The sequence below is a fragment of the Formica exsecta genome, unplaced genomic scaffold, assembly GCF_003651465.1.
Source record: "Formica exsecta isolate Colony F162 unplaced genomic scaffold, ASM365146v1 scaffold149, whole genome shotgun sequence".
NCBI classification, from domain to species: Eukaryota; Metazoa; Arthropoda; class Insecta; order Hymenoptera; family Formicidae; genus Formica; species Formica exsecta.
Window position 1 is genome coordinate 208,922 of NW_021848818.1, and position 23,888 is coordinate 232,809.

Genomic DNA, 23,888 nt, shown 5'->3' on the forward strand with positions numbered 1-23,888 from the left:
AATTGACTCACAAATGTGATAGGAATTCTGATATTTATTTGTGCGAATATTTAGCGACAGTTTTGTATGCATTACATTACAGCTTCGTTCATTAATTAAATTATTACATATTGCATTAATTCTTGAGTATCTGCATCTTGAATTGCGCGATAAAATCTGCGAGACTAACGATATCGTGAACTCGCGAAAAAATTATTTGACGTAGCGGTTTATCGTTATATAACGGAAAAATCGATCGAAGCTGGCGTGTACAGCAGCTACTTCATTTCGCGAGAATCTACGACGTGCCCGACGAGATGATCCTATACGTAAGAGACAAGGGACGCTCCCCTTAGTCAGACCTGCCTGTTATCGACAGATCGTGATAAAATAGAGCAGTTCGAGCGAACGATTCGGCGACAAAAAACGGATTCGTTCCTTAGTCGTACGTGTCCACCTTTTCTCGGCATCGTCTAATTTCACTGGATTTATTTTTCTTTCTCAGCATATCCGTTAAAGGTGCCAATTGCCATGTCAAAATGACGAGACTCATACCAATACTTCATGATTTATGTAAATTATCGTAGTTTAAATATTAAGTAAACTAATTTTAATTTTAGAGGAAAAAATCTCTTCCAAAGATTGGAAGGGGTATTTTTGAAATAATTTACTACACATATTATCTTAATATTAGGTAATTCTCCTTGAAACTGGTTTGACAACGATAATTGATGAATGTAGCATGCAATGTAATTTTAATTTAATGCTTTACGCCAAATTTACTTAACAATCTAAATGTTTCGGAAAGGAGAATCGATGTATAATTAAATTTCCGCTGTCATTGTAGAATTTCTCCAAAACTGTCTGGGCAAAATGCATCTTACTGTCAATTACAATTTAAGCAGGTGCGTACGGCATTTGAGAAGGGTTTCGAGTAAATCCCCGACCGAGTCTTCGCTCCAAGACAACTAAGCTGGAATCCTCGCCACGTGCACGCAGTAAAACGTTTGCCAAAATACACGACGGTCGTTTGCATGGCTGCCGGAATTTACTGAATGCTCCGGCGAGGCCATCAGCGACGTCGTAGTCGTTTAATCTGCCCGGGGTTTTCGACTAAACCTCCCCGCGTATACGAGGGGCTGCTCCTACCCTTCTCGCCTCGGTAGCACTTTGGGCAAAAGCAACCAACCAACCAACCAACCCTTTCCAAAACGCGGGACCCGCGTGTGTGTTTGGCGTAATTAACCCAAGTTATGAGATGCGTTTATACACGGCGCGTACACACGGTACAACGCGGGCAGGAAATTATTTCTGGCAACGTGAACATTCCTTTATTCGCGCGAGCAACAATGGACTTTTTATTGCGGGCACGAAATGAAAATGTTTCTGTTCTCGTTTACGTCGAAATGCCCCGCTGATCGATATTAGAATCTGATGTTTATGAAATAATCCTTTTGCAAAATAATCACTATGAGAATAAAAACGGATTGAAGCTCTCCCCCCTCCCCCGCCCCTGTAAATACCGGACTAATAGAATTAACTTTTTGATATCAAAGTTTTATACGTATCTCACGTTTTTATAAAAGTAAGAGATATTTTCGTGTTGGAGTAAATTAATTGCAACAGATCGAAGGCTGTAATATTGATCACGTTAATTGACTCACAAATGTGATAGGAATTCTGATATTTATTTGCGAATATTTAGCGACAGTTTTGTATGCATTACATTACAGCTTCGTTCATTAATTAAATTATTACATATTGCATTAATTCTTGAGTATCTGCATCTTGAATTGCGCGATAAAATCTGCGAGACTAACGATATCGTGAACTCGCGAAAAAATTATTTGACGTAGCGGTTTATCGTTATATAACGGAAAAATCGATCGAAGCTGGCGTGTACAGCAGCTACTTCATTTCGCGAGAATCTACGACGTACCCGACGAGATGATCCTATACGTAAGAGACAAGGGACGCTCCCCTTAGTCAGACCTGCCTGTTATCGACAGATCGTGATAAAATAGAGCAGTTCGAGCGAACGATTCGGCGACAAAAAACGGATTCGTTCCTTAGTCGTACGTGTCCACCTTTTCTCGGCATCGTCTAATTTCACTGGATTTATTTTTCTTTCTCAGCATATCCGTTAAAGGTGCCAATTGCCATGTCAAAATGACGAGACTCATACCAATACTTCATGATTTATGTAAATTATCGTAGTTTAAATATTAAGTAAACTAATTTTAATTTTAGAGGAAAAAATCTCTTCCAAAGATTGGAAGGGGTATTTTTGAAATAATTTACTACACATATTATCTTAATATTAGGTAATTCTCCTTGAAACTGGTTTGACAACGATAATTGATGAATGTAGCATGCAATGTAATTTTAATTTAATGCTTTACGCCAAATTTACTTAACAATCTAAATGTTTCGGAAAGGAGAATCGATGTATAATTAAATTTCCGCTGTCATTGTAGAATTTCTCCAAAACTGTCTGGGCAAAATGCATCTTACTGTCAATTACAATTTAAGCAGGTGCGTACGGCATTTGAGAAGGGTTTCGAGTAAATCCCCGACCGAGTCTTCGCTCCAAGACAACTAAGCTGGAATCCTCGCCACGTGCACGCAGTAAAACGTTTGCCAAAATACACGACGGTCGTTTGCATGGCTGCCGGAATTTACTGAATGCTCCGGCGAGGCCATCAGCGACGTCGTAGTCGTTTAATCTGCCCGGGGTTTTCGACTAAACCTCCCCGCGTATACGAGGGGCTGCTCCTACCCTTCTCGCCTCGGTAGCACTTTGGGCAAAAGCAACCAACCAACCAACCAACCCTTTCCAAAACGCGGGACCCGCGTGTGTGTTTGGCGTAATTAACCCAAGTTATGAGATGCGTTTATACACGGCGCGTACACACGGTACAACGCGGGCAGGAAATTATTTCTGGCAACGTGAACATTCCTTTATTCGCGCGAGCAACAATGGACTTTTTATTGCGGGCACGAAATGAAAATGTTTCTGTTCTCGTTTACGTCGAAATGCCCCGCTGATCGATATTAGAATCTGATGTTTATGAAATAATCCTTTTGCAAAATAATCACTATGAGAATAAAAACGGATTGAAGCTCTCCCCCCTCCCCCGCCCCTGTAAATACCGGACTAATAGAATTAACTTTTTGATATCAAAGTTTTATACGTATCTCACGTTTTTATAAAAGTAAGAGATATTTTTGTATGATACAAAACGTGTAAGATCGTAGTTTGCAGCATTATGTTTATTACATACAATTAACATTACTTCCGTTATATATTTGAGACCTCTGTAAAAAGATAGCGTAAAATGTTGCTAAAAATAGATATAATAATAAAAAATATTTATTTTGTGTGTACGATTCATAATCTCTTGTCTCATTTATTTTAATTAATTGACGTTAATCAACGTATATGCGGTAGCATTACACGTTCACCTTTACAGGCAAACAAGTTATAAGTTATAACGATACCATTAGCTCGTTCTCGTGGGGTAATTAACGACCTAAATTACATCTGCAGCATAAGAAGCATTACGTGATACGCAATACGTAAATGGATTTGATCGTGCAAGAAGCAAATTCCTCTCGTTGATAAAATATACACGACATTGCGCAGAGTTAATAAATTTACATTATCGAGCGTGTCAAGTTCCCACTTTCGGTGGAGTAACAGTTTCGCCGGGAAGAAAAGGATTGCTTGAAGAACGGTGGCGAGTTATCTTCTGGCAGAAGCACAAGCGATATATTCTAGTCACATATCCATAAGGCTCAACTATATGTATGGGTCAAGGAAAAATCGCCTTGCAAAGAAAACCTGTAAAGCTTTCGTGTGACATCGCAATCAGACTTGGGAAGCAATTTTCGCAAATCGTATAAATGTATAATCTAAAGAACTTATAACATTTGTCTAATCAAAACAAATAATTTCTTACTTGTTTAATCGCGCTTATTAATTTATTCTGCCATCTCTTTCAACAAATCTACAACTGCCTCTTTGATTAAATCTTGTTTCTTCTTTCCTGTGTGTAATACAAATTCTTGTAATAAATTATACATTATGATATTTGATACAAGATATATAAAAAAATAAAATATTACATTATATAATCTATATATATTATATATATTTATATATAAACATATGTAATAAGCACATATTCGAAGTGAAACTTGACTAAGAAATTTCTGAATGATATTATCGATTAAAGTTCTCTCACGAGGCGGAAGACATTCGTTCAACGATTGCGGCATTCAATGTCCCATTTATCTTCCTCGTACTTCAATGCGAAACTTTTGAAATAAAATAGCTTGATAGTCGGCCTCCCACCGTCACATTGGGTTATAAAAGGACACAATTTCTCGACTAGAAGCCTCTGTTACTCGCGGAAGGGAAGGCGGCCCGCCAAAGTTACGACAGGTAATAACAAACTTTCGTATTCTTCCTCCTTGCAAATGAAACGCTCGAGCAAGCGAGTTAATTTATATCAATTACGCCGGCTGATGTGATTAAACCCGAGAAGGAGAATGAAGAGGTGGATTAAGAAGTTATATCTTATATCGCGTGCTCTTGATACTTTTTCTATCGATTACCGAAGAAGGATCAACATGTCCATTTAACTGCGGAGCATTTTCACTCCCGAATATTTCCTTCTTTTCTCAGTTAGATATTGTTTACACGCAAAAACAATTTTTGAATGTTCAGATATGAACGTAAAGCAATTTCTAAAATACGAGATGAATATTGATTGCTGCTACGAATATTTTAAAACCGAATATTTTTAATTATATATGCAAGATATATAAAAGATGTAACAGTATTATATGTAACAAGATGTTGCATTTCTTTTTCTATTCTAAAATTAACATTCTATTGAGATGAAACGAAACTTGCGTGCCATGGAAATATCTTACGGAAACGTAATAAGAATTCCAGAAATAATTAAAAAGAAAGCTTGTAAAGAGAGTGACTGCGGATTATTATCGTCCACTATCCACAACGTGATTACATACAAGTCACATTATTCTGCAAAACAGAAAATAAGATTATATAAAAAAAATTATTTTTATCAAAATTAAACGTTTTTTCCCCTTTTTTCTATCACTTGCACATGTGGACAGAGGGAGAGAGAATGCAAGAAAAATCTCTTCTTTTTTTCTCTCTTATTTTCCTTCTTATTTTGCTTCTCTCAGCGGAAGTAAACGACTATAACTCGCTCGATGCTCTCTAGCAAAATTGCGAGAGCTGAATTTGCGAAGCTCAGTACACGCATAAGAGAGACCGAAACTCGCGGAAGCTACATAATCGCGACTCAGTGAGTGAGCATTTATTTAATATATGCTGCAAAGTTGTCGCAGTTGATATCTACCTGCTATACAAGAAGCATATTAACCATTTAACCTCTTGTAAGAAACTAAAATTACTTTGAGATTACATAAACGTTGTTAATTTTGCAAGCATATAGACATTGTTAACTGTTCACTTCCATAATAACCCGACCATCTCGAGTAATATTAAGTAAGTAATATGACAAAAATAAGATGAATATTTTAGGTTTAACCACATTATTTTAATTATAGTATATTTAATATATAGTTTTTCTTGTTCTTACAGTTACAAGTAGAATAATAAAATTTATATTTTGCTTGATTAATGTGTGATAGAACTTAATTAACGTAGAATATATAAAATTTTTTGACACACATTATCGAAATTATAAGAATAAACTGGATAAATACATATATAATCTTCTTTCTCTTTCTCTTCAAAATAAAGTAAAGTTATCTTTCGTTGGTTTTATAAAGCTATTTAACGGAAATGCTGAAAAGAAAAATAAAATTATGAGAATTCCAAAATCGTGAAATTAATTATACGTTGAATATTTGAGATATGAAAATTTCAATACATGATCTCTTATCGTCGGACTGATCTTTATTTTGTTGCACAGTGTATTTTGAAGAAGAAGCCATTTGCATGTCCTTGTTGGCATATGTGACCGATATGTCGGAAGTCGGAGATAATTTATAATTACACAGTGATCCCTCGTATAATGATGATGGGCCTATGATAAAGTTTATTACAAAATTAGCTCTATACGCATATTTAATACATGCAATTAAATGTATGTAATATCTGTGTGTACAATTAAACTATAAAACTGAAAGTATAAAAAAGAGATTGTTATTTATATTTATAAGCGCATAAAATAGAATAATGCATTACGAGGTAAATATGTCTAATTTTGCAATATAAAAAAACGCAATAAAAGATGAACAGCTGCAAGAATGACAACCTTTTGACATGAGACCCTGATCGAAGGAACTTATGCTGTCGCAGCATTCGAGATGCATCGGAGAAAACATATTGCTTGAGAGGATACTTGGTCGCCGAACGGGTTTCGATATCGGTACAATATTGTAATGCACTGATTCTATGTTTACAATTTTCGGAATCGACGATGGTGATTTTTCTTTGACAATACTCAACGGCTGAGGAGCAATTATAATATTATTGCTGTCTTCACTATCCTCTTTTTGAAATCGAGTTCTTTTTGCTTGAATTTCATCTTGAATATTTTTGGTGGCGCTATGCTTGAACGAGTTTTTGTTTGTACAGTAACTCGCTTGCGTTTTAACAGACTCTTGCGATTTCTGTATCTTTTCCTGATGAATCTCTTTCATATTTATATCATTATCCATTTTCATATCCACGTCGTTGTCCGCTTTTTCAATTCTTGCCTCTGCATCCGGCGTTACCGAAGCGGCGCTCGTCTCAGTTTTCTCAGTAACGATGGTATTTTTTAAATTAGATGATTTTTCTTGAACTGCAGTACGTTTAAAATCGTTGTCATGTATCGCTTCTACATCTATTATCTCAGGCGATTCTGCAGTGTTCTCGTTTATGCATAATTCTTCTAAGATCAAGGTATTGATGGATATATTATCTGAAAAATAGGTCGATGTAATGCATAGGGATCCTTATAAATTGTACGTATATTCATGAATTAAGATTTTTGTTTTATCTGGAAAGTATAAAATATAAAATTAATTTTCACCATCGAAAGTTTCGCGCATCCATTGATGCTGCATTTTCGTACGCATTTGATTTGAAGAATACATTTCTCGATATGGTACATGATTAATTTTTGGCGGTCCCATATCAAGCACTTTCTGTTTCCTCAGTTTTCTCTGATCCTCTTCTTTTTTACGTAGCACTTGCAGCTACAAAAGTCGATGAATTAAATGTCGCGGATGTAAGTGAAAAAAAAAGAGAGAATATATATTTATATATATATATATATATATATATATATATATATATATATATATCATAAAATCAATTTAAAACTTTATAGACCTCCATTTCTATCGATTGTAATTCTCTTCCATGATAATCCACATTTACTTTCAGCTTCATTAACTTTTTCTCCAATTTCAACTGTTCCACCATCACGGTGGCGAATTCAATTATCTTACAACGTGTGCGAATCCAATCGATACGTCGTCTCTGTTTGATAATCTTTGTCAACTCTGCTTTCTTATAATCCATGACCATGTGTTCTATTTTGAGTTTCTGCAAATTGATCTTGGCCGCATTTCTGGTTTTTGCCAATGGAAATTCCTCATACATAGCCTATGAGAAAGAAAAAGAAAAAACAAAAGAGAGAGAAAGAAATTTATGAATCAATTTCTTTTATTACTATTTATAAACTCTAAAATTGCACGATTATAACGTAAATTGTTTTGAGCGGCTCGCTACCAACCCGATAAGTATGCCATGTTTCCTTATATTCGGCAATGATATTTTGATACTCTTGTATCCTCATTTGAATCAATTTGTACTTATCATCGATATTTGCTTTTATCATTTCAAGAGACTCCGAGGTTTCGCCAATACTTATGTTTAATCTGTATAAAACGACGAAGTTTTGATACGTGTAATGACAAATTTAATACAAAAATATATATAACTAAAAAGAGATAATTATGTAGCATACTTTGTTAAAGTCTCATTTAATATTAGGCTAATCTTATCCATCTGCGCTACCTTCGTCTTAAGTTGCTTTCTTTTATTGAGTTCGGTACGTATCACTATCTTCTGTTTTTCTATCTCTCTCATATTAACTAGAAATCATGGACAACATTATTTTATAGACAGTAATACAAAAAAGAATGAAAACACAAAAAATAATTGCACGAAAAGCTGGGTTTGCGTATCGCATTATATGAAATACTACGCCACACTTCACTTACCGTCCATCTTTTTCTTGCCTTCCGCAATTTCCATCTTCAAACAGGTTTCTAATACTTTTATAAATTGGGGATCGTCATGATTCTCTTGATTATCTATATCCATTTTTCTTCTCGTCGAAAAAAATACTTTTACGCGACACAATTACGTCTATTTCTTAAAGCGACTGCTTCTTGCTATTTCTTGATCAGTTACTTTTTGCTGATTTAAACGATCTGAAGTCATAAACAATCGGCAGAGTCGTCGCAACTAGCACAGTAGTCGCAACAGTCGAATAATTCAATTAAGTGATTATTAAAAAAAAAGCAAGAACTAATTTAATTTCTCGTTTGAAAGATATTTTATAATCTTTTATCACACATTTATAAAGAAATTGTACACAATCGCAAATATTTTGTAAACATTATTTAACGATAAATTGAGAAGCATATATCGAAAGTTTGTTCTTTAGTTGTTCGCGGTTGGCTTCCATTCACGTCACTTTCGGTGGATAACTTTTCACGAAACATATGCTACAAACATGTATCTACTCAGTGAGAATAAAAGAAAAGCGAAGACGGGGAAACTCCACCGTGTGTTTTCCTCGTCCCCTCTTCTTCGCCGTCAAAATTTCGATATTTTCGTCAAACCGACCGACCGAGCGTTTAGTTTACTACGCGAAAGTTCGATCGTTTGCGGAATGGTCGTAATTCGAGACTGGGATTCGTTAAGAGCGAACCATCCCTGCGCCACCCCATATATCTTCGCGGTGTGCTTTGGCACGAATGTAGCTTCGCTCACGAAAAGAGGCGACAACGGTGCTGAGCAAAGATAGCAAAAGGAGCGGAAAATATGGCCGAATTAATCATAAATTCCGACAAATTTCGCACGCGTGTGACTTAATACTTATTGTTGACGTTATATTGAACGAAGAGTAACCTACTTAATTGTCTGAAAGATAAAAATATCTGAAATAAATAAATATATCTGCGATAAGCAGTATAAAATCATATCAGAAAATAAAAATATAAAGTGTCCTCCAAAAGTCACTGTGTATTTTTGTGAAATATCCTATATATGTATAAAAAACAGGTTAGTGAAATAATAAAAGTGATACGCGTATCGGTTGAAAAGTGATACCTGGCCTTTTTTTCATGATTTTTCCACGTTTACAGTCGAAGCGATTGTAATCGAAGCTTTTAACGAACTACGATTGGTGAACCAATCATCCATGTATAAAAAAAGCTCAACAAAATATCCGGTTATCTAGATAGACAGTTAATAGTTGGAAATTCAATGAAGTTTTGGAATTTCAATATAGTTTTCTGTATGTTGATAGAAAACAAAAACTTCAGATATAATGGAAAATATATAATAAATATATATTTGTATTTAATTTTGAAAATAATTAATTTACTGTAATAAAATTATTGTTATTTAAAAAAATAACAGGAATGCGCCGAAAAGTTTCAGGGATCACATATTTCAAATTAAAATTTTTTTTTTATTTTTTAGTTTAAAAACTAAACAACACTTTAAAATCGGTTTGTCTTGTAATATGTGTTAATTACAGTATTACATTGTCGTGATGGCAAAATAATCGTTTAATTTGTCTCGACCACAGAGCATTGATCCAACCGCATATCCCTTTGTCAATCACAGAGATACATCGGGAGGACCAGCGTGGTTTGCAAGTTAATAGAAACGAGTGATAGCCGATCAACTTACCGGCTCTGAAAATTGATATCGGCGTGCCACATATTCGGCAATATAGCCGAAAAAATATCAGTAAGAATTCAGTCTGGACGCGCTTGTATGCTCGTCGACGAGGGACGTTCGGGGAACACGGCACGCTGGCTGTCGGCCAACCCAGTCCGCATTTGGATCAAACTGACCTCCATCCCTCGCCAGAGAAGCGAGTCCTGCATCATTCCCTTGCATCCGTATGTGAGAGAGGAGGCGAAATGGCTGCAAACTGTTTCTTCCACGCAGCACTGGCTGTGTTCTAGTCGGCGTGTTCCGCTGCCCGGACACGCGGTGCACTCTCTCGAAGTGGCGTACTTCATCCTGAAAGATTTGTAAATGCGCCGAGAAGCGACGAGAGGACAACAGCACGAATAACGGGAGGAGCTTTCGGCGAAATCCGTAAAAATAAAGAATCAACTCTCTTTAGAGATTGATCAAATGTGTTATCAAATTTTTTTTTATTTATCCAAAATTTCTCTATAATAATACTGTAAAATTTTTTACTTCGTCATCTTATATATTAATAATTGATTAATATATCGCTAACTAAAATAAAAAATTGAATAATATTTAAATAACGATTTTGCCATTTTTTCTGAGAATACTTAAAAACTAAAGAATGAAATTTAATTACGCGGAAAATGTTATCATGAAACGTCACAAAGGTAGAAATTAATGCGATTTTTTTATGTAATTCTAGATGCATCAAAAGCAGTTAAAGCTCACGGTATAATTTATGGCGTGATCATTTCATCGGTAGTTTCTAGTCCGCTTTGAGACTAATGGAAATCGTACCGTGGAAAGCGTGAGCAGCAACCATAAAGAACAGGCTGTCTATATCACGCACGTGAATACCCGGGGTTATCAATGCTTCGTAAAATGGGTTATCATTGAACAGAATAACATCTCCCGTCAGGCGGTATTTTCCTCTTTCTCTCTATTATTGTTATATCAACCCCGGAGGGATTACTTTGCGGACGCTAAAATAAATAACAAAGAAGTCCAAGAAACGCATAAAGAATACGTAATGCAAAGAATATATAGATTTTTTTAAATTATTTTATACATAATATTTATGATATTGTAAGAATTTCTCTTTTTCCTTTTTTGATATAATATTTGCTATATACTTATAGAAAATGTGTGAATAAGCGGAGACTTTTTTATTGATTATACATGAACTAGATTGACTCTAGCTGAAATCAACCAATACGTACGTGTGTACGCGTGGCAACATTCTCATGGAAATACTTCGATTTTTAAAGCTTTAGATTTCCTGCAAACAACCTGCTCTGACGCATTCGCACGATCTATCCTGCGAATCGGTTTCCTTAAGCGAAATTCCGTTGGAAGCGTGCGAAAGATTTATTCACGACGCAGGCATACATGTACGATAACAAAATATCGGGATTATGAATCTTTCATGGACGGCAATGCTCCCGTTTCGACGAAATTGAAACGGGAGCGAAGTGCGGTGGCTAAAAAAAAAAGAAAAAGCGAAAGAAGGGGTAGAGGAAAGTACGCAGAGCAACCCCGCGCGGAATAGCATCCTTTCACAGCTGCGCCAATAATTGATCGCTAGAACATAGATGAATGTTTATTGGCATTGCTGGAAAAGGTAAGATAAATACTGTCGCGAATCCTGAACGAGCGCGCATCTCCGGGATCGATTTTTCTCATCGTATAGAGGAGAGATATAGTCGCGTGTGTATCGTGTATCTTCTGCAAAGCAGTTTACCCTTCCAGAAACTGCAACTCGTTTATGTCGAGTAACGAGTAATTTCTGTCATAGGGAGACCCTTTAAGCGAGCGCACGTGAATAACGGTAGATTTTATAAATGGATGAAAGTTTTCAATGGAGGGAACGAGGTAGAAGGACCGTGGAACTTTGTACAACGGAAACGAGAAAGTAGGTCTTATGGAAACCACTGATTAATCTTTAGCACGCGCGATGCCTCTTTTACGCCTCGCTGAAAATAAAGGGAAATTTTGTTATTCCGCAAAAACAGCTGGCCAGCATCTGTAAATTTGTTTTGTCAAGAAGTTTGTCCGTAATCAGGTCAGCTGTTAAAATAAATAAACGATTGTGTAACAAACGTTGTTGAAATGTTACAATGTATTTTTCCGATTGAAAGAGCTTTAATAACAATTATATCGAATAATTAAATAATCAATTTTATAAAATATATACCTGTCAAAAAGGGGGAGAGAGGAATATCAAATGTCTTAAACGCTTTGTACTCTGATAATATTGTATGAAATAATATTGTCTGATATATTGTATGAAATAATTCAAACTTTTAATTTAATATCGATAATTGACATATCGCGTTTAATGCCTTTTTGCTGGCAAGCTTATGAAATAACTAATTTTAAAAAAGACATTTTTTGTCAGCTAAAATACGCGTATATATCAAAGCAGATCTACAATCTCCCTACAGTAAAAAAAAAGATTTTAAAAAGGTAACTTTTATTGAATACAAAGTAGGAGGTGGACTGCGAAGTCCCGTAGTTAATTTCCTCTTTCGCAAGCTTTTTATTTCGTTCAACCTTCTCTTCATTATCTATTTTTTTATACTGCCGCTAAGTAAAATCAATACATCTCTCTGCGATATAAAACTCTATAAAGCTAAAGAACGAACGACCGCGACTGAAAGCTTTCTTTCGCTCTGTTAATTTTTAAATCGCGCGAACCGCTGCACTTTTGAGACAAAATAAAGTTCTGTGGAAAATAGTGTCTTGGACTAGAATTAAATTTATAAATTTTAAAGCCTTTAAAGTATATTTTGAACTCCTCGTGAAAAGGAAAAAGAGAGCATGTTCTCTCTCGCTCTCTTTCTCTCTCTTGTTCAATCATCAATCTTTTGCAACGTTTTATCGCGCCGACTTTGCAAAGTTTAAAAAAAAATAATAACAACGTTGCTGACGCAAACGGCGTGAAACTAAATGAACAAGCAAGGGAAAGTAGGGCAATTTGCATAGGGCGTTCGGTCAAAGTTCTCTCTGAGCATCCAGTGATAGGGTATAGGTAGAATCGGGTAGAATCAAGCGAGATGTCAGCGATTTTAAAAAATATTGTTTTAGTCTATCCATATTAATCCGCGCGCGTGTGTGCTCCTTTAGTTATATTAGTATAAATAGTCCACGAGTTTATGATGTTTTTTTTTTTGTATCAATAAATCTTAACGAGTTATGATCGAGATATTTTGCACAATAAACAAATAATTTAACTACATAAACAAAAGAAGAAGAGCGAAATAAAATTATCATATTCTAGAATTATATTCATCGCGTAAAGGGCATTTAATAACGATTGCATTTAATATATTTGTGTATTATTGTTGCTTGTGTGATCGGCTGGGACGTTGTTCAAATGATCCGGCTTATATAATCGATTTGCTTGAAAGACGAGTTTATCTCCTTTTCTCTCCCTTCTGAAGTAGCTCGCTGGAAAAGGTGGATCTACGAAAGGAGTGCAAGTCTCGTGGAACGCGCCGCAAGCCTGTTATTTCTTCGAATTTATCGTACGCCAGGGAGTCAGGAAGCGGCATAATCTTCGCCCGAAACTCATTTCCGAGATAATCCTCGGGATAAGAACATTATCCTGTTGCCCCATACGTTAAAAAGACCACCACCTGTTAAGCGCGTTTATTACATAAAGCGATGATAATTCGTTTTGTCGTGCGATGTTGCGTAACAATGCATCGCGACCAAATTAATATCTCGTAGGATTAATACATTGATTATAACTCCATTAAATATAAATATTATTATCATTATTGAAAGGTATCGAAAGTAATATGATTACTATTAATGTAATAAAATCATTACTGTAGTAATGAATACTTTCTGAAATAATTAAAATAATTTACGCTAATATAATGTAAGAAAAGCTTTAAAAAATTCAAATAAAAATATGAAATAAACAGGAAATGCAGAATTTATTGTGTAGTATAATCTAGTTACTTCTTTGTGGACTGTGATGAACGTACTGTAGCCTCGCCTAGTGGAATGAATAATGCTTATCATTGCAGCTCAGCTGTCCACCGTCATTATTCTCTCGTGTAATTAAGCTATACAACTGCTGCGAGCATTGTTGCAAACTTGATGAGAACATACGTTGTATAAAATCTTCTTTTCCATGTCATTTGTATATTAACATTTATTCACAGATTATAAACTGTAAATTTAACTTTACTATTTTTTACTATTCTTTACTATTCTTAAATGAATCATACATGCGATATTTACAGAGAGACATTATTTTTTCTGAGATGGTGCGAGGTGTAAAAAAAGTAATTGCTTTTTTTGAAATAGAAGTGATAACTCTTATCGCAGTGCCGCAGCCGCTCGTAGACGTTAATCTTGCGCTGGGTACAATTGGATGCATCAGCAAGACGAATGCACGCGTGTCATGAATATCTTTATCCGAGTTAATCCCACTTCAATGTCATTTCACTCTTTCAACGAAACTGAGAACGCGTCTCTCTCTTTCTTTCTGTTGACAATGAGAATAAGCTTCTGTGATAAACAATGCGTTAATAATTTTTCCAAATTTTAATCTTATGTAACGTACTATCCACGGATGCACATCTTAACTAACGAAAGCGGTAACTGAAAGTGTCAGCGCGCTTGTTACTCAACCTCGATATCGTTGCGTCTACGTAACATCGCGACAGCGAAACGCACTCACCACTTATCCGAAATCAATTATTTATTTATACAATATATGTGGATATCATCGCGATTGTTCACTGGTATACATAATCCGATTGTCTACTGATAAACGTAATTAGAATTCTATCTGCAGGACGGTTAGCAAAATGCATTTTATTCTGACGTCATTATTTTTGACTTAATTTATTTTTAATGTAATTTATGAACACATATATTTGATGTAATTGTTTTTAATATTATTTAGTTATTTTCGTATGTATATCGTATACGGGGGATAATCTACCTCTTCAAATAATATCGTGTTTGCTACATTGAGTGCTTGCGTTACATGATTCTTATTTTATCTTCACTTTATCATTAGATGCGCCGAACGAAAACATTCTCACATGAGAAATGGGGTGTTATAAATCTTATTCCGACATCACAGTTATATATTTGTGTTATCCTGAAAGGAACTGGTTCAATTATATTATATCAATTATTCCTTTCTGTTTAATTATTTGCGGTTTTTTAACCATAAATACATCTCATTGCTATTTCCTACGTTAACGAACATATACTTTTATAGAATATACATATTCATCGTTAGATGATATTATATTTATCAGCGAATTCCTGCGCATTGCACTAGCGTCTGATTTTTCTCGTTTGCAATTTCGTTCCGCGCGCGTTACCACGCTCTCACGCGTCTCCTCTTCTTGTTATTCAGGATTGTACACTTTCATACTTTTACACGAATGGTGCCAAGTGGAGCGGCGCGCGTATTCGTCGCCCAACAGCAGCTACACGTCATAGAATTTCGCGTATGTAACGTGCGCCTCTATTTTTTGTCGGCTGCGAAAAATCCGTATCTCGTCGACGAGACAAGACGCGTCGAGAGGTCGCATCTCTTTTTATTGTTCGTTATTCATGCAAAAATTCCGTAATGTCACGACATGCGTATATTGTGGAAAATATATTTTCCGAAATATTTTATTCTCTTTCTTCCTCAGAGTGTGTTTAGGATTGTAGATCAAGATTTAGTGCAACAACAACTTTGTAAATGTAAAGTTTAACAGATATTTTTTTTTTTAATTTAAAACTCAATGATCCCTTAGTTATATATTGATGTTATTATATATATGTCCTAAATAAGTAACCTTTAATAGAGATATTAATTAGCTATTTAATTAAATTTAGTTTTAACATACTATCTTGATTCTTTACATTTCTTTATATTTCATACATTAAAGTGCTTTTATTTCTCTCAAAGCACATGCACATATAAAATTATATAAAATCATTACATAAAATTATATAAAATTACTATGCATTGCTTTCGAATTGTAGAAAATCTGTAGATACGTGTTATAAATATCTGTATAAAAAATTTGATCAATATCATATTTCGGCGAATAAATAACTATTCAGCCGAATGTTCTACCAAGAATATCATGCGCTCCCTTGATTGTACGCGCTTTTCGTCGGCCTCTTGCGAAAGGTCATACTCGCAAGACTTTGATTGAGCGCCGTTTTTCCAGACCCACCGCAAATGCCATTAAACATGTTCTTCAACATTAGACCTGACATGGAACAATCGGGAAATTTACAGGAGCTGGAAGGAGACGCATTCATTCCGAATCCAGATTTTCAGGCATTGTTAAGCGCGCTTGGCTCAATGCCAATTGTGCATGGCGTCCCTACTTGCCAACTCGAATTCGATTGCGCAGTACAAAGGACACGTTTAGCTTTAGAACTACTCTCGGTTAACTGTTTGCGTGAACGTGAACAGCGTCAGGTCAAAATATGAAACAGTTAAATCGTTGTTACCTCTAGAATCTTTTTAAGACAAATTAGGCGTTTAATTCACTCAATTGCTTCATCATTTTTTTCTTTATAAATCGAGATTTGTTAATAACATATTTATTATTAAGAAATTTATAAAAATTAATACAATTCGTAACAATATAATCCTTGCGATATAATTTTTGTAAGTGCAAGATTTTCATAATTGTTGTCGTTCGTCTCTCATCCGAAACATCGAGCCAGAATGCCTGGCACGAAACAAACGACGCAGCTCATCGATAATTCATTACCATCTTCCATCAATTCCTTATTTTGGCATGCTCTACGATCCGCGAGGGTTTGCCCCTCGTAATCTCTCTGATGGGATCGGTTTGCGGTTGACGAGGGAACGGGAATACCATATTTACGGATTATGACGCGGCTTCATCAAATTTTTTATCTTTGATATTCCGTATACAAGTGTTTATTTAATGAATGAGAGATATTTCGAATACCTCTTGCGGAAGATATTTCGTAAATTGACTAACAAAAGTAAGAAAGACTTAGTATAAAGTGAACGTTGTATTTATGTGCATTTTTCTTGTCATACTTCCTTCTCCTCCCTCTCTCTCTATGTCGTTGATTTTAAATAAAATTACTTCCAACAGAAACGTTTGGATTATTACGACAAACAGGCGTTTTTAACCTGTCGTCTCTAATCTCGCGATTACATTGAGAGCTCTGTAATCGAGTTAATTCCACTAGCCGTTCGCAAGAATACTAATTCCGTAGAAAGCTAAAACGGAACTCTCATAACGGCTAATGACTTATAACTAAAATTGTGACGTAAAAAATCAAGATAAAAGAACTATTCAAAGTTAATTAATCCTTAATTAATACATCCTTGTAAGTATAAAATAAAATTTAGATTTTGCAGTATTTTTTTACGGAGAAAAAAATATGATGAAAATATTGCAGAAAGGCATGCTCGTCGACCATTTTCCTTTCCCATAAATTTTTAGCCACAGATACGATTTTTCACGGCTCTGGGAAGTGCACTTCCGGGTTTGAAAAATGCTATTCGTAAAAGAAAATTTACGGACAGCCATGACGACGTTGTTGGCCCAAGTAAGAAATCGGTTTCAAGAAGATAAGGCGGAATTCACTGTAGAACAACGTATCTCTCTGCTATTGAACAAGAGAAAGTTATCGAGATATCAAAGTTATAAGGATTGTAAAAATTATCGAAAAATTATATATGTGATATGCCGTATTTATATAATTATTTTCTTGACTGTTCCTTATATTTATATGATAGTTATATAAATCAGAAAATATAATAAATTAAACTTTAACAGAGTTTTATGATATAATTTTTGTAAGTGCAAGATTTTCATAATTGTTGAGTACATTTGATCGAAGCGATAGCATTTGATATAACGCGACATAAAGCGGCAATTTTCATTAAGAATGGAATTATTAGTCACAGAGTTTCTAGGATTCCTGTCTTTGCTCGTACGACGCGAAATGCTCGGCGAGATGTACCGTGGCAGTGACAGAAACCAGTCATTCGTCAGATGTTTCCGCTGGAGAGGCTCTTTGATGCCGCAGTAGTAGAATGCAGCGCCTGGCCAGACACGTCTGACGGAACGAAATGGTTTATGTCGACCATTAATCAGACAGACACCTAAATTTCATAATTGCTCAAAACTCGGTACACTCAAGTTTCCAATCTTTGTTAAGTAAACTCTGAAAAGTATAAACAAATGAATTTTACGCAAAATATGTATCAGAATATATTGAACTAACTCTATCAGATTAATAACATGTAAAAGAGAGTGAAGAGGTTTTGACGAACGATAATAAACGAATAATTTTATTAATGTACACATAATTTGTATGTTTGATTATTTTTATTTTTAGTTAGATACTTAATCTATAAAACTTTCGAAATACGATATTTCATATGCAACGATCGATCTGTATGAGATAAGAAGAAATTTTTGTTAAAACAAAGGTTTTCAAAATTTCAGTAAAATTATTAATTACACTACAATTTCACCATTTAAAACACGATTACCATTGCTTATCTCCCATACTGAAACCGATTGTTCAAGGAATTGTTCCGAGATAAACGCACAACTTCGAAGTGACCTATTAGATCAGCGCGAGTCAGAGTTCTGATTAGAAATGACCCGCGGTGCCTGGAAATGGTACGTATTTTGTACGTGTGTGTATGTGTCTGTGACAACCATTTCGATTCTACGACACCCTCGTCTATCTGGTGAACCCTTGATTTCCACCCCTATACATCCATTATGAGCCCTTGAAACCTCACAATAGTCCAGTGTGTAATCAACCGAAGCTAGGGGTAATTCCTAGGACGCACGCGGAGAAGCCAAAGCAACTCGATCGACGAGTGCATTCCCGATTCGTCTAATCGATGGAAATCGTGAACGAGTTGAGCAAATGGTTTAGAGCAGTAGTTTCCAAACTGAACAGTAAATTTTCTGAGGGGAATGTAATAAAATTACTTGAGGTAGCGATAAGAAACGGACGATAGGAGGATGTCGGTATCACTAAAACAAATTTTCGTAAAGAATTCTTATTCTACATATTTCAATTTTTCGAAATAATTTAATCGTTAAATTACAAAATTTTATTCGGATAGAGTAGATGTGCAATTATTTATTACTGTTTTGTATTATATTATTTGCTTGTATCAGCAAACCTGTAGAAACTATTTGAAAGAATGTTTCTTTTTTACAGGATGAAGGAAGAAAAGTATTGGAAATGAATTTATAAAACCAAGGAAACTACAAAAGTTAAGAATCACTTTAAAACACTAGTTCCTCGAGCTTTTCTTTCATAATTTTATATAAACTGATATAACTTTATATAGTTTAGAGAAAATCAGACTTAAAAAAAATTCTAAAATTTTTATATAATATTATTATATATATGTCCTAAATAAGTAACCTTTAATAGAGATATTAATTAGCTATTTAATTAAATTTAGTTTTAACATACTATCTTGATTCTTTACATTTCTTTATATTTCATACATTAAAGTGCTTTTATTTCTCTCAAAGCACATGCACATATAAAATTATATAAAATCATTACATAAAATTATATAAAATTACTATGCATTGCTTTCGAATTGTAGAAAATCTGTAGATACGTGTTATAAATATCTGTATAAAAAATTTGATCAATATCATATTTCGGCGAATAAATAACTATTCAGCCGAATGTTCTACCAAGAATATCATGCGCTCCCTTGATTGTACGCGCTTTTCGTCGGCCTCTTGCGAAAGGTCATACTCGCAAGACTTTGATTGAGCGCCGTTTTTCCAGACCCACCGCAAATGCCATTAAACATGAATGAAGAAGGGAAGCGTTGCGCGCGGTCGTCGCTTCTCCGTTCGTTCGTCTCTCATCCGAAACATCGAGCCAGAATGCCTGGCACGAAACAAACGACGCAGCTCATCGATAATTCATTACCATCTTCCATCAATTCCTTATTTTGGCATGCTCTACGATCCGCGAGGGTTTGCCCCTCGTAATCTCTCTGATGGGATCGGTTTGCGGTTGACGAGGGAACGGGAATACCATATTTACGGATTATGACGCGGCTTCATCAAATTTTTTATCTTTGATATTCCGTATACAAGTGTTTATTTAATGAATGAGAGATATTTCGAATACCTCTTGCGGAAGATATTTCGTAAATTGACTAACAAAAGTAAGAAAGACTTAGTATAAAGTGAACGTTGTATTTATGTGCATTTTTCTTGTCATACTTCCTTCTCCTCCCTCTCTCTCTATGTCGTTGATTTTAAATAAAATTACTTCCAACAGAAACGTTTGGATTATTACGACAAACAGGCGTTTTTAACCTGTCGTCTCTAATCTCGCGATTACATTGAGAGCTCTGTAATCGAGTTAATTCCACTAGCCGTTCGCAAGAATACTAATTCCGTAGAAAGCTAAAACGGAACTCTCATAACGGCTAATGACTTATAACTAAAATTGTGACGTAAAAAATCAAGATAAAAGAACTATTCAAAGTTAATTAATCCTTAATTAATACATCCTTGTAAGTATAAAATAAAATTTAGATTTTGCAGTATTTTTTTACGGAGAAAAAAATATGATGAAAATATTGCAGAAAGGCATGCTCGTCGACCATTTTCCTTTCCCATAAATTTTTAGCCACAGATACGATTTTTCACGGCTCTGGGAAGTGCACTTCCGGGTTTGAAAAATGCTATTCGTAAAAGAAAATTTACGGACAGCCATGACGACGTTGTTGGCCCAAGTAAGAAATCGGTTTCAAGAAGATAAGGCGGAATTCACTGTAGAACAACGTATCTCTCTGCTATTGAACAAGAGAAAGTTATCGAGATATCAAAGTTATAAGGATTGTAAAAATTATCGAAAAATTATATATGTGATATGCCGTATTTATATAATTATTTTCTTGACTGTTCCTTATATTTATATGATAGTTATATAAATCAGAAAATATAATAAATTAAACTTTAACAGAGTTTTATGTTAAAAACAGATGTAATATTACATAACGTACATATGTACGCACACACAGTTATAATAACGATTGAATGTGTCGAGCAAATTTCCAATAATGGGCGAATACTTTGATATTATAAACTCGACAAAAATAATCTCAGAAATAAATAAGAGAGAGAATAAAAATAAGTATTGATACATATACCATATTATTATAAGAATAGAAAGAACGTAAAATATTAAAATATCTTAATATTCACGTTGCAGCTTGCAATAAAACATATTATGGCGACGTGGGGAAGACGTATGATTTGGAACTGCATCGACCGAAAGAAGATAAGGTGCCTTACATTTGCAAGCTCACCTTTAACGCGCCAGGTGACGATTTTGGTGATATCGTGCAGGTGAGTCTTCATATCATTCGAAAACGTTTTTAATTATCATTAGTATTAATATTACATAGATTCTATTTTCGCAATATTATTTATCAACGATTTCTTCACAAATTATGAAAAAACACGTCTTTAAAATTTGCAACAAATTATATTTCATTGAATCTGACTTTAATTAAAGTATGCATTAACGAAGTAACGAAGTTCGTTTAAGAAACCAGGAAACGATAAAGAAGAAGGAAGACAGAACGGCGCTGGAGATTTATGTAGCAAATTAAATTCCGAATACTCAAGTTTTTAACGTAGATTATTGAAGTCCATGAGTTCTAACAAATAATCTTTTTTTTTTGCATAAACAAGATGATTATTATCTCCAAAGCGAAACGCGTTTCTTAAAGAGAATCTCAAATAAAAATTATGCAGCCAAAACATACGTGGAGCAAATGTTCGCCATATTTCGGAAAACATTTGCGCATCCATTTTTCACGCGACAGCAAAGGGAATTATTTTTTTCTACTCGACTTTTCTTGCGGAGAAATTAGAAGCGGAATTTTTAATAAACGTTGCGAATTTTCCGACGATTGCGTAGAACTGACCGTACACCGAGTTTCCGAGAGCGCGAGAACTTTCTCGAGAGTGCACACAAAAACTCTTTAACCACCAACTGCCGGATTATTTACACGGTAATATTTGCCGGCTTTCTCATATCTGCATAACGCAGGTCACGAGAATCCTTTGCACTATCCCATGCCAGTGGTCTACGCGTAAATATGTTTATTGTTCTCGTTTCGTTCTTAAAGGAGCCACGACCTCGCCGAAAGTCGCATTGATATAAAAACAGAATACGGCAACTGCGCGAAATTATGTCTGACACGACATATTCAAGCCAATTTGCGGGGTTCAATCCACTTACTCTAAAGTTTCTCTAAAAAAAATTTGAGTAACTTAAGTAAAAAATATAAATAAACTTGAAACAGTCATTGGCATTTAAGCAATAATAGCAAGCGCATTTAAGTTGCATATAAATATTTCTTGATTAATGTTTGACACGTCAATCATATCGCTCACACATGACTACAAATGCAAACTGCTTTCTATCATCGCCAAAAAGCGGAATTGTCGATATTTTAATCGCGTGACGCGGACAGACATGCGCGACTGCTTTTTCGTATGAAAAATCGTGCAAACTATCCGTTTCTGACGGCTCGATCAATGATCGATGAGGATGCCGATGCGAATTTATTTGATCAGCAATATAAACAGGAAACTTTTGCAGTAAAATAACTCATCCAATCACGACAATGTCCGTCGTTAAATAAAATTTAGGAAAACATATTTGAAAAATTAATCGAGAAAGTAAACATCTAATAAATAGATATAAAAAGTAAACATCTAATAAATAGATATAAGATAAATATAAAAATATATAATATTCCTAGAGTCAGCCTTATATCTTTTAATAGATTAGAATATAATAAAATATTCCTTTTTTTAATAAACTCGATTCTCTTCTATTCTATTAGTACTTTTCGATTACTTATATCAAAAAAGCTTATTTTAAAACTATTTTAATCTTTTAAGATTAAACATTACTCAATATTTGTTCGCCATTATTTTACGCTGAGCTTTTGCTGTTGCAGCTGACCTTCGACAGTTTTACCTTAGGGAAATTTGTGTCGTTCACTGCGGAGGGATGTCCCGATGGATCCTTGCAGATCTCAGAGGCACAGCGTCCCGACGTCGGTGGTCTTTGGTGCGGCACATCCTGGGGACCCGCGATCTATTACAGCGAAACACCCAGTGTCTCGATCATCCTCAAGCTGCTCAGGCTCAGCAAAGATCAGACGGGATTCAACTTTGACTTTAGGATGGCGTACAAAATGATCAGGAAGTCCGACGCGGTGGTGCGTTACGGAAATCCCTTCGTCGGTAGGTGATCAGCTTCCGTTTACAGATTTCGAGCACGTATCTCGAAGTTTGGCTTGCGACACGTTCGACATTTGTCCCACGTTCTATGGACTTTATTTCGTGTACTTATTTCGGTTGAAATCAGTTCGGAACAAATTTAGACGTTTTCTGTGAAAAGACTGTTCGAGTAAAATCTAACGAAATTTTTGATTTCCTTGTTGTGTGTATGCGTTTCTACTTTATAAATATTATTATGTTACTATATATATCATAAAATGTCGTCTCGTTATTACATTAAAAGTACATAGAGAGAAAAAATATTATATAATACATTATAAAATATTTTGTGTTATAAATAATAAAAAATTGCAATTATTGGTACAACTTCACAATATTACGACACTTATAAGTATAAAATAGGTAAACTTTTCGAGTTTGAAGATCTATAATACTCTTGTGATACTTTTAATATATATTTAAAAAATTCGCCCAAACATATATAATTGTGTCACCTCGTTTAATTAAAAAAATTCGAATAGATTTCTTGAGCAAATATTTGACAAAAAAATTGTTCAGGGTTTGAAGTAGCATCGTTTGTAAAATTACGTTGCTAGGTTATCATTACGGAC

General features: G+C 34.9%; 1 protein-coding gene across 2 annotated transcripts in view; it reads left to right on the plus strand.

Annotated features, from left to right (window-relative positions):
• Positions 1 to 23,888, plus strand: part of LOC115232705 — a 158,224-nt gene that overhangs the window by 115,496 nt on the left and 18,840 nt on the right. For both annotated transcript variants that reach the window (XM_029802739.1, XM_029802738.1), the window contains 2 exons: positions 21,227 to 21,363; positions 22,992 to 23,280. In XM_029802739.1, coding sequence (XP_029658599.1) covers positions 21,227 to 21,363; positions 22,992 to 23,280 — 426 coding nt within the window. The remainder of the gene's footprint in view (positions 1 to 21,226; positions 21,364 to 22,991; positions 23,281 to 23,888) is intronic.